At 37.9% G+C, this 14,165-nt stretch overlaps 2 protein-coding genes across 3 annotated transcripts in view; both read left to right on the forward strand.

The window, feature by feature from the left end:
* Positions 1–9,061, forward strand: part of LOC309720765 (inactive phospholipase D5) — a 74,771-nt gene extending 65,710 nt beyond the window's left edge. For both annotated transcript variants that reach the window (XM_082557924.1, XM_082557925.1), the window contains exons 5-10: positions 188–315; positions 2,047–2,244; positions 2,913–3,049; positions 3,183–3,348; positions 3,445–3,535; positions 5,403–9,061. In XM_082557924.1, coding sequence (XP_082414050.1) covers positions 188–315; positions 2,047–2,244; positions 2,913–3,049; positions 3,183–3,348; positions 3,445–3,535; positions 5,403–5,950 — 1,268 coding nt within the window. In that variant the 3' untranslated portion in view covers positions 5,951–9,061. The remainder of the gene's footprint in view (positions 1–187; positions 316–2,046; positions 2,245–2,912; positions 3,050–3,182; positions 3,349–3,444; positions 3,536–5,402) is intronic.
* A 1,042-nt stretch (positions 9,062–10,103) lies between these two features.
* Positions 10,104–13,615, forward strand: LOC309720767 (uncharacterized protein). The gene is made up of 3 exons (XM_082557928.1): positions 10,104–10,157; positions 11,980–12,135; positions 12,551–13,615. Exons 2-3 carry the CDS (start codon positions 12,010–12,012, stop codon positions 12,782–12,784), a joined length of 360 nt encoding a protein of 119 aa, XP_082414054.1. The 5' UTR covers positions 10,104–10,157; positions 11,980–12,009; the 3' UTR covers positions 12,785–13,615.
* Positions 13,616–14,165: the final 550 nt, after the last annotated feature.

Raw genomic sequence — 14,165 nt, forward strand, 5'->3', positions numbered from 1 at the left:
ACACATAAGATGTTATGTTGTGTTTAGATCTGACTGTTCAGCCCTTTGCTCCCCCTGGTCACATTTTCAGTCTTTCAGTCTCTCACCATCTTTCCTATCCCCTGTCTCTATTTGTATGGCTTCTGGCAGATTTGTCTTTATCCTCCTCCATGTCTCACATGTAACTCCCTTTTCTCTCCATCTCTAGATGCTGAGGTTCACTATATTAACATGGCAGCTCTGACCAAAGGCAACCTTCACTCCTCCTTCTGGGTGGTCGACAGGAAACATTTCTACATCGGCAGTGCCAGCATGGACTGGAGATCTCTGGCCACCGTACTGCCACCATACTTTACAATACCCACAGAAATACTTACAGAGACTTTGGAGAAAAATCAACCAAATTTTACTTCTGTGATTTCTGAGGCAGGATAGTAACACAAATTATTGAAATTTGGTATTGTTAATGTAAAGTTCTCGTAATGATCTATTGGATCGAACTTTACATTTCGCAAGGTATGAGCCAGTATAGCTTAAAAACAGCATTGTTGACGAAACAAGAATATTCAGATTTAATGTATTTGTAGAGTGCTGTGCAAATATTATAGGCACCAAGAGGGAAGCTAGAATGTTTTTTAATGAATACACAAATAGTTTTATTCGTCTAACTGTACACAAATTCATTCTGTTCAATTTTATTTATATTGCATCGACTCACGCCACCAGTTGCCTCAATGCAGGAATTAGAAAGAAATACTGAATCATACCAACATTTAGTGTGAAAACTCTTAAGTTCTTTTAGAACTTAAACACCTAAAACATTTTGAAAGTGCTGTATATACACTCACCAGGCACTTCATTATGTACACTTTCTTAACTGTTTGTTACTGCAGCCAATCACATGGCAGCTACCCAGTGCATTTAGGCATGTAGATAAGATCAAGACAACCTGCTGAAGTTCGAGCCGCTCTGCGATGTCGATATAGAATAAGAGGAATGAAGAATCCTTCCACAGTCTTGCTGAATCTGTGCCACAAAGAACTAAAGCAACTGTTGAAGGCAAAAGGGGGTTCAACTATATCTGTGTAGATGTTTCTGTAGGTCCAAGCGTTACTAGCAAAGTGTACCTAACAGAGAACAATAGTTAGCACACAGTCAGTTTATATCTGTGTATATGTTTTTGTGAGCGCAGGAGGTGGCGTCCAAAAATAGAGAATCCAGAATCTTTCATCTGTTTTTCAAAGGTAGACAGCTCATTAAAGTGTGAGACCGTTTGTTAGTGAAGGCCTTAATTTAGGAAGATGAACTGCAAGGAGCACAAGGTAACTATTCAAAAGTATTTGTCAGGTCAGCATGTTTGATGCATTCTCAGCCAGGCTTATATTGATGCTACATTGTATTTAAATTAGACCACAAAACAAACAGACTGACATTGTTCTTTTCCTTCCTTATTTCTGTAGATATCTATGAAAATAGGTTATGGACTAGATTTTTAGTCTATTGAGGAGTGCATATATTCGCGTTTTTTTTTTAAAAAGACAATGGCAAGAGTTTAGTAACACATGAGCTGCAAGAGAAGAATTTATTAGAAATGCTTTACTCATATGAACACTGCTGGGTTGTGTAGAATGACAGAAAGAAAAGGTGACTCCAAGAACTGCATGGTGAGAATCAAAAAAATGACAAGTGCCACTTTGAAATGGTACTGAGAGCAAAAAAGAAGATCAGGAACAGAAAGGCTCACTGCGGCATATTTACATTCCCTGCTGTTTTTGTCAGGATAGACTAAGGCTTGGAATTGAATTAGGCATGCGGACAATATGGCCTGACGTGGAAATATCAGAGAAATGTGTGTGTATGTAGATGAATGCATAAAAGTGTTAAAACAGTAAAACAGGTTAATATTAGTTGGAAGGTAAATGTTGATGGAGATGATAGGCAAAGGCTGATTCAAATAACTAAAGGCAAAAATGAAGATATACATCTTTAATTATGTAAATGCTGCCGGTTTCAATTGTTGTTTTGCCCTACAAAATGTGTTTGTTTATTTTTTTGTTTGTTTTTTAGAGGAAGGAGCTGGGTGTGTTGGTGTACAACTGCAGCTGTCTGGCTCTGGACCTCCACAAAGTGTTCAGTCTCTACTGGGGTCTCCAGTATAAAGACTTTATTCCCTCCTTCTGGTCCAAGCGCCTATTTGCTGTATCCAACAGAGACACGCCACTGAATCTCACAATCAATGGCACAAAAGCCTTGGCCTATGTTTCTGTAAGTAACATTTAAAGTATTAGTTTGCATTATAAATGAATTAATTCATTGGTTCATGTAGCAAACACACACTTTTTGGAGTCCAAAACCCCAACTTTTGGTAAATTACAATACATATTTGCTGAAATTAGACATAAATATAAGTGCGTGCAGTACACATTAGTGTAAAAGCTGCCTGCAGTGGTGGCGACAGCTTAGGAGAGGGAACGTTAATTTTTCATAGAGTCCTCTGCAGGATGCTGTGTCTTTCAGTGTCCTTATCTTCTTGGACAAGAGTGATGGTGATCCAGCAGAAAAAAAATGTTGATTCGGCTAAGCTGTCCATTTCAGTAATATTAAAATGAACACAAAAAGCACACTCAAGCACACACTCTGAGTTAATCATTCATAGGGTACAGTGCCTGTCAGCAAGGAAGTTAAAACTGAAACTTTAATCCTCTCTTATTCACACAACGAGAAACCCTGATGCTCATTTACAATGATAATAACGAGGAAAGCTCAGTCAGTTATTATGATTATAACAGCTTTAATGATCACAGTGGCAACTCTGTAGTTTACGAAGATTCCTGTGGTAATAATTATCTGTTTACACAATGCTCTTGTGATCACTGTTGTGTGTATCTTTAAAGAGTATGCAACACCAACATTCCCTAATTCTCTGTTGACAGAGCTCACCGGATGTTTTCATTCCCAAACATCGCAGCAGTGATCTGGAAGCTATTGCCAGGGTCATCCAAGAAGCCAACCATTTCATATATATCTCCATTACTGATTACCTGCCCCTCATCGGCAGAAACACCAGCAGGTTAGAGCAAATATGCTGCCGCACAGTGACTTGGCAGGCATTTATCACCAGTGGCTTGAGTGCAGTGTTTAAACTGCGTATGTGCCGGACCAGCTGCATGCCTAATTCTGCGTGTATTTGTATCCGTGCCAAGGTACTGGTCGCGTATCGACAGCCTTATAAGAGAGGCTCTGATCCTGAGGAATGTACGAGTCCGTCTGCTGATAAGTTGCTCGGAAAAGACTCATCCGCTAACTTTCAACTTCATCTGGTCCCTGAGGAGTCTGTGCATGGAGCAGGCCAACTGCTCACTAGAAGCTGTAAGTTCAGGGCCAATATGCACTATTTTCATCTCTACAGATACTCTTTATCAAAGCTCACTGCATAACTGTGCATGTGTGTGTACGTGTGTGCAGAAATTCTTCAACCCCAGGGGCCAGAGGGATGTCAGTCTCGAAGGAATAAACCACAACAGGTTTATGGTTACAGACAGAGCCATTTATTTAGGTGAGCTCATCGACTAGACTTTATGACTGTGGCCTATATGTCTGCTCACTTTATGCCTATGACCTATTTTTAGTGGACCTAAAGGAATACTTCCTCTTTTGTTTTCTTTCTGACAGTGATAATAAAAGATCAATATGATGAGGAAATTTGCCTAACACAGATGAAAAAAATATACAAGGGGAAATGACTGTACTGGCACTCTAAGGTCAAAAACACTATAATCAGATGTTCAGAGGTTAATTATATGTGTGCTTCATTTGTTTAAGCTTTATCACTAACCAGGAAAACAACCCTAAATACAAATTAAAATAATTTAGTGATAATGAAGCAACAAGCTAGGCCAGACACTGTGATTTGGGGAAAGCCTCGCTGAGGATCTGCTGCATCTCGTAACCCTGGCAAGTTCACCTGATACCTTTGCTAGAGGCAGGAGGGAGGGTGTTGCACAAAACTAGAGCAAATGTACGTATGGTGCAAGTATGAACAGTGTTTGAGGCATGTGGTCCAGTCTCTGAAATTCAGCTAAATCATCTCCAAAATCTGGATGTTGATCCATTTTTATGGAAAACAATAACCAGACAGTGAGCATCCGAGACAGGAAAGTCCGTGGCACCCATCGACTGAATATAAAAACCTAATGTAGCCACTGTATCATCAACAAAATCGATTTGTGTAGTCCTGTTTTGAACTCTCGACTTGAGTGTTTTGACCATCGCCATACTGGTAACCAAACTTAGCGAAGATTATCCTGCTTTGCTGCCTGTTCTACTTACTATGGGAGCACACGTTACAAAATGAACAACCTTTTCTTTGAGATGCTCCCTTTAGTGGTCACCACTGCCGCCATCTCACCCTATCCCTACCATCCTCTTCTATCGCTCCAGCCCTCTGCATGTCCTCCTTCACCACATCCATGAACCTCCTGTGTGGTCTTCCTCTTTTCCTCCTGCCTGGCAGCTCCATCTTCAGCATCCTTTCTCTAGTATATTCACTATCACTCTTCTGCACTATACAAATCATCTCAACCTTGCCTCCCTAACTTCCCTCTGATAAGTATAAAAATAAGAATAACTTTTTTGATCCAAGAGGGAAATTCATGTCTGACATAGCTCATCTGCTATTTGTATAAGAACTGAAAAGCCTGACGGATGTTTTTTTGTTCCATAAAGATTTTATAATGTAGGTGCTCAGAGTTGTTCAGGATGGCTTCTAACATCTTTAGTGTGTATCCTTCCTCCACCTCCTTCAGCATGTCCAGTCTGGCTCCAATAACAGAGCCAGCTTTCCTCCAGCCTTCTTGCCTCCTTGTTCCTGATGCTGCCTCACCAGCAGGCTGCAGCACAGAACAGCACACTTGCCACCACAGACTGATAGAACATCTGCAGCATTGTACTAAAGATGCAGTTTTCTTAACAAAAAGAGGTGACTTTGCCCCTTTGCAAATTAGACTCTTCCCTATTCAGGGAAGTGTCTAATTTGTTGTCTAGGTGATGTACTCATTTCTAATCTTTTGCCTCCTGCCTTTTTATTTGTGCCACTCTCTTCAAACTATAGCAGTTCTCACTACTGCTATGTAAACCTTCCTTTACCTTACCCTCATGCTGCTCCTGTCACATATCACCCCACTCAAGGAGACTCTCCCTGCTGGAAAGTGAAGAGAATGCAGGTTGAATATACAGACCTAAAACCCACAAGTTATATCAATCATCACTGTCCGGTTGCAAATGAGTTCATCGTACAATTTCCACTTTGATTTACAATCTATAAACTCAGATATGCTTTTCAGTTCTTCAGTTCAGTTCCATCTACAAGTTACCCAAAACTGCGATGTCATTTGTGTTTCTCACTGTGGTCTATTTCCTGACAGGTAATCTTGACTGGGAGGGGGATGAGTTTACCTTTAATGCAGGAGCAGGCCTTGTGATCAGTAAGCTAGAAGATATCGACGACAGGAACTTCACCGTCGTGGAGCAGTTACAGGCTGCGTTTGAGCGGGACTGGTTTTCACACTACACCATCCCCCTGCAGGCTAATAAATTCCTGGTTTGCAACAAGCACCAGATCAAACCAATGGTGTTACTCAAAGCCAGCCAGCTACGCAATGGACCACTGCCTATTCAGAAAGGGCAGCATAATAAAGGATCTATACTACCAAGAAATCATCACAAAGTTGTTGGACAGACACCGGACGAAACAAGGCACCGTAACGACAGACTGAGCAAACTTACTCGACAAGGCACTGCTAGTGGGTTAGTGCCAGTTATGGACAACTACCAAGAGAGGAGTCAAATGAAAATGAGTCGCTTTGACCAAAAACAGGTAGAAATAAAAGGTAACGCCGACAATCCAATGGAAGTACCCAGTCAGTCCGCTGAGAGCAGTGGTGGCAGAGAGATCGCCAATGGATTTGTGTGACCACAAAAATCATGTTTGAAGAACTTCTTTCCTCCAGTGGCATTGGACTTCCAACACTGGGTCTTTGTAGCAGTTTATTATTGTGATTTTATAGAAAGACACTTTTCAAATTTAGGTATCTGGTTTGCAGGACTTGATAAAAGGAAGAACTCAGGAAGGAAAGTAAATGCTCCACAGCAGGCTGGCACTTTTGATTCTTTACAAATGAAACCAAATCATTTTGGTTTAGAATTCTGATTAATAGGCTAATAATATTTTACAACCTTACAACTTATATATTATTTTTTGTCCTTGTTTAGATCTCCCAGGAAAGGAAATAAATTGCACTGATTGCCTAAATATTGTATGTCACTTAAGCTAACATTCATAATTAATCACCCTTTAAAAGGAGGGATAACAGCTGCATGTGAAGAGGCAGGAGGCACGTTAGCATATGTAGCTACAGTCGCTACATCTGGCATTCAGAATTCACCACACACAGGTTACCACACACCTTAAGCTGTTGCAGATCTCTAACTGCCTCTGTGCTCTCAATGGTCTTGAATATGTTAGCCTAAAGTAAACAGGTTTATGCTTTTCCCATAGTATTCACTCACACCAGAACATTATTTAAATTGCAAAATTCTTAAAAACAACAATTAAGCAGAGACTGAAATAAAAGTTTAATCGGCTTCCTGGAAACAAACAGCTTCATGTGGCTGAGCCAAGTAATGTATTGATCTCTAATTGTAAGCATTAGTTGTTTTAGAAAAAAAAGCTGATGAAGTGGGCCTTTTAAGGGATTGCTCAAACCATGTCCACCATGTTTTATTTCCATTTCCAGAAGTATGAATATGGGTGCATTGTTCCACTGCATGACTGAATTAGATGATGCATTTGATGGCTTAGCATCCTCCATCAGCCACTACTTTCAATAAAGCAAGCTGTGGTTTTTTATGGTGGAAGGAGGGGGAGCTAATGATCCAGAAGGGTCTTAAAAGATCATTATCGATAACCATAAACAAATCCTGGGATTAGAGGTGGATTGCATGGATATCTGTAGTATCCTTTCAAACCCAGCATTGTGACTTATTGAACACATACTGAAGCGTTAAGACGAAAGGGGCCAGAGGGTCTCTGCTGTCAACCAAATCAATACAATGAATTTTTAACAGAGCTTGACAGAGGCAGTTGCTGTATTTTAACCTCAAGGACATGTTGGCCTGTAATGTCATGCCTGTGACAGAATATATATTCCCTTTATCTTGTGGAGATAGAGCTACAAATCTAGCATCTTTAGTTTATACTTGACTGAAAGCTTGAAGCAACATTTATTTGCATTTCGAATGATTGCATGTTTACACACTCTTTGCTACAAGTGTAACCTTTAGAAATGATTCTTGTGGGATTTATAATAATACAGAAGGTTTTTTTTTTTTCAACTTTCAAAGCCATTAACTGAGTAAAGTCAAAAACACCACCAGAGAGAAAATCGTAGGGATGTCTGTGTCTAAAATGTATATATGTGTTGCTATGGAGTGTTTAACATGACAGCGCCACATGCGTCATCAGTGTTACGTCTGATTTCAGGAGAGAATTAATTGACAAGTCTTCTGATAATGTATTAATTACATAAACAGTAATTTTCTATCATTAATATATGAGGTGACGTTTCTTGATCCAACTAATAAAGATATTAGCAATTTAATCAGCAATGAAAACAAAACATTAGTTCCATCCCTAAAACAATATCTCGGGTTTGGTCATTTTTCAGGCTGTGTACCATTTGAAAAACGAATCTCTGTCGAGGTTCTCAGTCATCCACGCCGTGGTAGTCCTAAGCATGTTACGTGAAGGCAGCTGGATCTTTTTAAATTGGCACATGGATCAAAAGGAAGTCCAGTTTTCTTCATTTCAGGGGCTTGGGATTTCAAATGTTTGTTGGCCAATATCGAGTCAGTTGAAACTTGGGTAGCTGTTGCCATCTAGTGGATGTCACGAGGCAAGTTACATGCTTTCACTTAAAAGTTGCTATTAAATGTTAAATGAAAAATTCAGCCTTGATCAAGCAACATGTTGGTTCACAGCTGCTGATTTTATGCACGTGTAACATGCATAACAGGCAGTTCCATGAGCATGTGTGTGTTTTATCAGATAACACTTAACTGACTCTATCCTGAGAGCGATTCTTTCACACCAGAATGTATAAACTATAAACAATAATAATACCATTTAAAAAATTATTTCATTCTGAAAAGCAAAAAACTTTTTTTTACTACTTATGTGTACCCTAAGAACCTATACCTTTCTGTGCAAGACACAGCCACGTATCTATCTATAATAATTACTTCATAAAAGTATCCTTAAATGACAAACACAGTCGTTTTTTATTTGTAGCATAACTTCTCCATACCAAGTGAGTAGACTTTGAGATTATGACAATAATAATATCTATGTGTAAAGCACTGTCACCACACTGTAATGCTTATCTGCCAGCTGACCTGGAGTCAGATTCACTACTATACGCTGCTATAATCTATGATTGTCATATGGGGAGGGCGGTAACGCTGGTACTGCATTCTGCCCAGGTTTTTATGGTTTTTGTGTTTTGTAACTATTCTGTTTTGGAAAACAAATCTTTTTCCAGTTACAGTGGGGATTATTTCAGCTCTGTACACAGTACAGAGTACACAGATGCCAAGATTTAAGTGGTTTAAAATCTGCTACATGCAACTTATAGAGTCAGAGCAAAATTTTAAAAAAACAAAAAAACAAACTGGAATGTTTCTGAATTGTGTGTTGTCTGCCTGTCCATTGCTCCAGCGAAATGTTCATTTTTTAGTGAAAACTCTGTAACAGATCATATTTTTCTTGTACACAGAAGGGCAGAACTGCTTATTTTAGCAAAACAAAGCACTATTACCGAGAGATACATTTCAAATACTGCCTGTAAAGCTTTTTAAATGTTGCCTACCTTTAGTATGTTTTTTCGGCATGACTGCTGCTTGCATGCCTTGCCTTTATGAGCTGTGCACAGTAGCTATGAGCCTTTCTTGAGATGATGCTAATAATGAAATCTTGTACCTTTAAAGATACAGAAGGAATGTATATTTATTGAATATCCTTGTCAATGCGCACTACTAAATTATGTGATCACTCGATTTTTACTATTAATAAAAAATAAGCATCTTAGCTTATGTTTCTCTGTGCGTTTGTGTGTGTATGTGTGTCTGTTTAGTGATCTGGCTTTCGTTAAGTAAAGTGGTTTACCTCAGAAGTTAATCCTTAGTACATCGCTGCACATTCAGGTTACACAGACAAGGCCCTGTGTAACCAGAATGGACAATCAAAGAAGCCTTACCACAGGATGGCGAATAACAATAATCATCATAATCATATTTAATAATTGCAATCATATTTACCATAATACCATAATAATTAGATTTGCCACAGGATGAAGCTAATGTGAGATTAAAATTAGTACCACGGCCAACTTAAAACATAATCTACGTACAGTAATGTGCAAAAGTCTTGAGTCAACTCTCATTTCTTTATATTTTGCTTCCAAGGAGCCAGACATTCGTCTAATTGTTAAAGTGGTCTTGAGTCATAGTTCTTCTTTTTGCACTGGCTTTTTTTTCTCACTCGTTTCAAATTCTTGTACCCGATTATTTTCAAAGGAACATTTTTGTCATTGTTGTTGTTGTTTCTTAAGCCACTTAAACCTCTGTTGTAGACAGACAACATACAAAGAACCAATTTAAGTTGTTTTGTTACCACTAGCCTGTTGCAAAGGTTCATCATTTGTTCCCATTTCTTTAAATCTATGAAAATTCCCAAAGATAACATACACTGAAAAAAATGCAATAGGGTGGTTGTTGAATTTGCATAGAATTACTTCATATATCCAGCATGACTAATTTAAATTTCACATCTAAACATATTTTTGTCTTTTAATTTTCACATATTCTTTAAGAATATTGATTCTTTTAGAACAAATCATGTTGAAAAGAAACAAGTTAGTCGTGTTTTATCCTCAAGCTCCGCCCCCTGGAAAGGAAAAATCGGCTGCGCTGTCCGCCATTTTTGTCTCTCGCTTTGGAAAATCTACTACCATCTGGAGTTTTACACTTGAAGGTAAATAAGATTTTAAAGCTAACACACCAGTGAGAACGAGTGTAGACCCTTTATATATGTGGACTTTTACTGGGGTGTTGTTATTTTACAGGTATGTGGGCTGTTTATCGAAAACCATGAGAGGCCAATGTTAGGCTCCAGTTAGCTAATGGTAACCGAAATTATGCGATAAGCAAATTAGTAATTAACATATATAATGTGAGTTAATATTGTTTGTATATTCTTTCAGTCTAAATTAACAGACTATTACAAACTTGCATCGGTGTCTGTAGTAAGTGGTGGTATCTGCAGTGTCTTAACCATTAAACAAGCTAATGTAGGGCTGGGATATGACTAGTTTGTTGAAACATGTCTGCTGCCAATGTGACTGCTCACACACGGTAACATTACCAGCACATAGCCACAGCCGCTATAAACATGCTGAAAGGTCAATCTAGCTTCTGTAGTCAGCAGCTGGAAGACTCAACACAGACCCAAGATTCAGTGTAACGGTTATCTAAATGTTGTGTGTCCTGTTTGTAAGCCCAGAAAAAGAAATAAAATAAAATGACGACCTTGAGCTTCAAGCTAATGCTAATAGCATAAAGCAACTAATGTAATGATGAGGTTGTTAAATTAGTAAAAATACAGTAAATATATCCAACATGAATCATTTATATTTTTGGTCTAAACATAATTAAGTCTCACGCCTTTCACTTGTTTTAGAAGGATGTTCAGTCTTTTAAAACCAGTCATATCAAAATAACAGAAAATAGTTATGTTTTCTGTTGAAACTCCACCCCCCAGGGTGTGTTCTGCGAGGGAAAATTCACTGTGGCGGTCCGCCATTTTTTGTCTTCGCTTCGTTTACGTTTGGTGCTGAGCTTTACTTTGTCGAGGTAAACTGAAAACTACATGTTTGAGAGGAAACGAAGAGAACATCCATTATATGGGGAAGTTTTCCTCATGAATTGCTGTTGAGCAACATAATGGAAAAAACAAGTCATTCCTTAAGTTAACTAACGATAATGCTAGCTTAAGCTGCGGGACAATATTATGTGCATTAGCTTTTTTTCAGTGTGTGCCCAGTCACATCCGCTTGTTTTTTCTCAGTGAATACAGACTAACAAACTCGTGTCCATTTAGTTAACTGGTTGTACCTAAAATGTTTTAGTTATACAGTTAAATAAGCTAGTTTGCCATGAGGTGGGCTCTGTGTTTGTGGGGGGGGGGGGTGTCTTCACTAAAGTCGGTTTATTTAGGGCATGACACCTATGCAGTACTCATTAGGAGAGGAAGTGCATGACGTGGGGCTTTATTTCATGTTCTGGGGCAGTGAATGTAATCTACTGATAACATGTTAAAGACACACAAAAACCCAACAAATTGTTTAACTGATTTATAGAGAGACTGAGAGGAGGGCTTAAAGAGATAAAAATAATGACAATATAAATATGTTAAATTTATTTTTTCTGTATCGATATATGGTGCTTATCCCTGCTGAAGGGCAGATTGGTGTTGCTTCAGAACAATTGTCTAGCGCTGTTATGTAGAGGTGTTACAGTTAAGGTTTTAATAACATTATTTTATTTACTAGTGAAGATTTGCATATGTTATCTCACATTCTGTAAGGTAAATTTTCTGGAAAGGTCAAATTAACTAATTTAACTAAGTATTAATGAAAGACCTTGATGTGTATATGACAATAATAGATGTCGTTTCTGGGTCATTTGGCAGAACTGCAAAATGGCCAGAAGGAGGCAACTGCTGTGGTTGCAAACAGGCTTTGGGTGGTTTGGAAGTAAGGGCAACTATGGAACTGCTCAGCAACATGGGACCCATAGCTAATAAATAGTAATATAACTTTGTGTGGATGTAACCTTGTGAGATTTGAGATTTTGACAGCATTTTTATGTGACAACTTCTCTTTTTAGATAAATGCAGAGTTTAAGCGCATTACCACCATGCCACTGCAGTCCAGATTACTCTCGCAGATAGATGTGCTATCTGACAAACTAATAAAGGTCTTCAAAAGGCGAGGAGGACAAATAGGAAGAAGACTTCAGAACATTCTGGAGCCCACGGCCCAGGTAAAAAAAAAATAATTTGTGTATACACTTTAGGGAAAATAATAATTTTAACAAAATGCTGCTTGTCACTCTATGCCAGGAGTATGTTGAAAATCACCTGGGATTTTCACAATTTACCATGGGTGCGTTTTTTTTCTTTTTCTTTTACCTGCATTTTTCTATGTGTGGAGTTGATAGTTGAACACCTCTCTGTGCTCTGACCGTATTCTGCTTCTTTGCATGGAGATTTCACTTCATTACCTTTTTAAGCATTCTGAGGACTCAAATCACATGCTGTAATGAATCCATTTTTGTTCACCTAATGTGTTAATGTTAACATTTTTTGGAATAGTGACACAGATTAAAATAAGATTTGGTATAATGTTCTTTGACCAGTGTTCTGTTTAATTAAATTTTGGAATTCTGCATTTTCTAGGCCACAGATGAAGCCATTATCCAACGATCTAATAAGGAAACAACCATGGGAATTTACATCATAAAGTCAAGAGATGCCAATGGCAGCCCTGAGGACATCGGGATAGTCCTTGAAGGCCAGAGAGTCTGGCAGGATTTGGATAACTATACCCTAGCAGCTGCAATGCTGTTTGGACTAATGTACACTTTGAACCTCACCTACCCACTGGAAAAGTATACCTTCGAGGTATTATAGAAACTGGTTATGGAGCTCAAAAGGAACAGCCTTTCAAAGAAGGCCCAGGTTTTCAGGACCAGACTGTACGATTGAACAGTTTTCCAGTTATGATGTGGGAACAACATGTTTACCTCTTCAAATATGTACCATCCTTTCTTTTAAGCCAGCACTGGTAAAGTTGCAGGACATAGTGAAACTTATTTTTCTGGCACTTTTCAACTTGGGGCCTTTATTACTGCAGTTTTCACTTTTCAAGCCATGACTCTTTTAAAAAAAAATTCAAACTTTGAATGTCCATTTTTCTCAATGGAAATGGTGCCTTGCACCAATTTCACCAGTTTGCAATTTTTTTCCCAAGGTGCACCACTACAAACAGATTGCATCGTCTAGTATTAGTGATTGTGATGTTTAGTGATAGAAGCAAGCCAATACTAATCAGTTTAGGTCTCTTGGTTGTGTGCCTGTGGGTTATAATGTTATTTTAAGTCTCTTCTTTGTGTCATTTTAATAATTACACCCCTGTTGCCATATTACCTTATGGCTCTTACATTTAAAAAACTATTTTTTACATAAGCCCGATGTCATAAGGCCCCACAAGGTTGAATTCAGGTTACAGCAGATAACTTTGAGGAATGTTGTGGAATGTTTTTCAAGAGATGCATTGTACAAATATGACTCATGTATATTTTGGAAGCCTGAATTGAAAGTCCATTGTTACAACTGTGTAGTATTTTCAAAAATACAGGTCATTGTTCAAAAATGTTTTGCTTATTTCTTTGATTGAAGAGAAAGTGTACAGTACATACAGTAAGATCAGCCTTAATTTAGTTTTATTTATTGAACACTCAATTATATACTATATTATATTATATATTATATATTAGAAATTTGTTATAAAATAAAATAAGCTTACCATAAAATAATCTTGTCAATATAACACAGTAGTCCAATACAATTAACACAAAAAGTTCATGTCTGATAAACAAGTGGTTTCTATAAATATTTGACCGGAATGAAAAACATAACAACAACATAAAAAAGTCATGTTTGTGTTACCAGAAAAATGTGTGCAGGTATAACATAAAAAACTAAGGTTAACCAAACATAACTTAATTTCGTGCAACCGATTACAATGATTTTTTTACGTTTATACCACTGATTATTTTTTTCAGTGTAGTTTGATCAACACAAAAGAGTATTTTTTTGGATGATCAATGTATTTCCCAAACTGCTAGTGGCTGAAAACATGACATAAGTTGGCAAAATGTGCAAGAGAACAGGAGGACAAATTAATTCCATCATCAGACCTTCAAAAAAAGAGAATAGTAAAGGCTGATTCCCAGCATAATATAAAGAAATGAGGGGTTACTCGAGATTTCTGCATAGTAATATTTTTAAA

The sequence above is a fragment of the Aulonocara stuartgranti genome (assembly GCF_965226115.1).
Source record: "Aulonocara stuartgranti genome assembly, chromosome: 13".
NCBI classification, from domain to species: Eukaryota; Metazoa; Chordata; class Actinopteri; order Cichliformes; family Cichlidae; genus Aulonocara; species Aulonocara stuartgranti.

Excerpts from the sequence above, each read along its gene's own strand:
- LOC309720767 (XM_082557928.1), top strand. The coding sequence starts at position 12,010 with ATGCCACTGCAGTCCAGATTACTCTCGCAGATAGATGTGCTATCTGAC. Across the intron at positions 12,136-12,550 it reads TTCTGGAGCCCACGGCCCAG|GCCACAGATGAAGCCATTAT; the intron begins GTAAAAAAAAAA and ends TGCATTTTCTAG.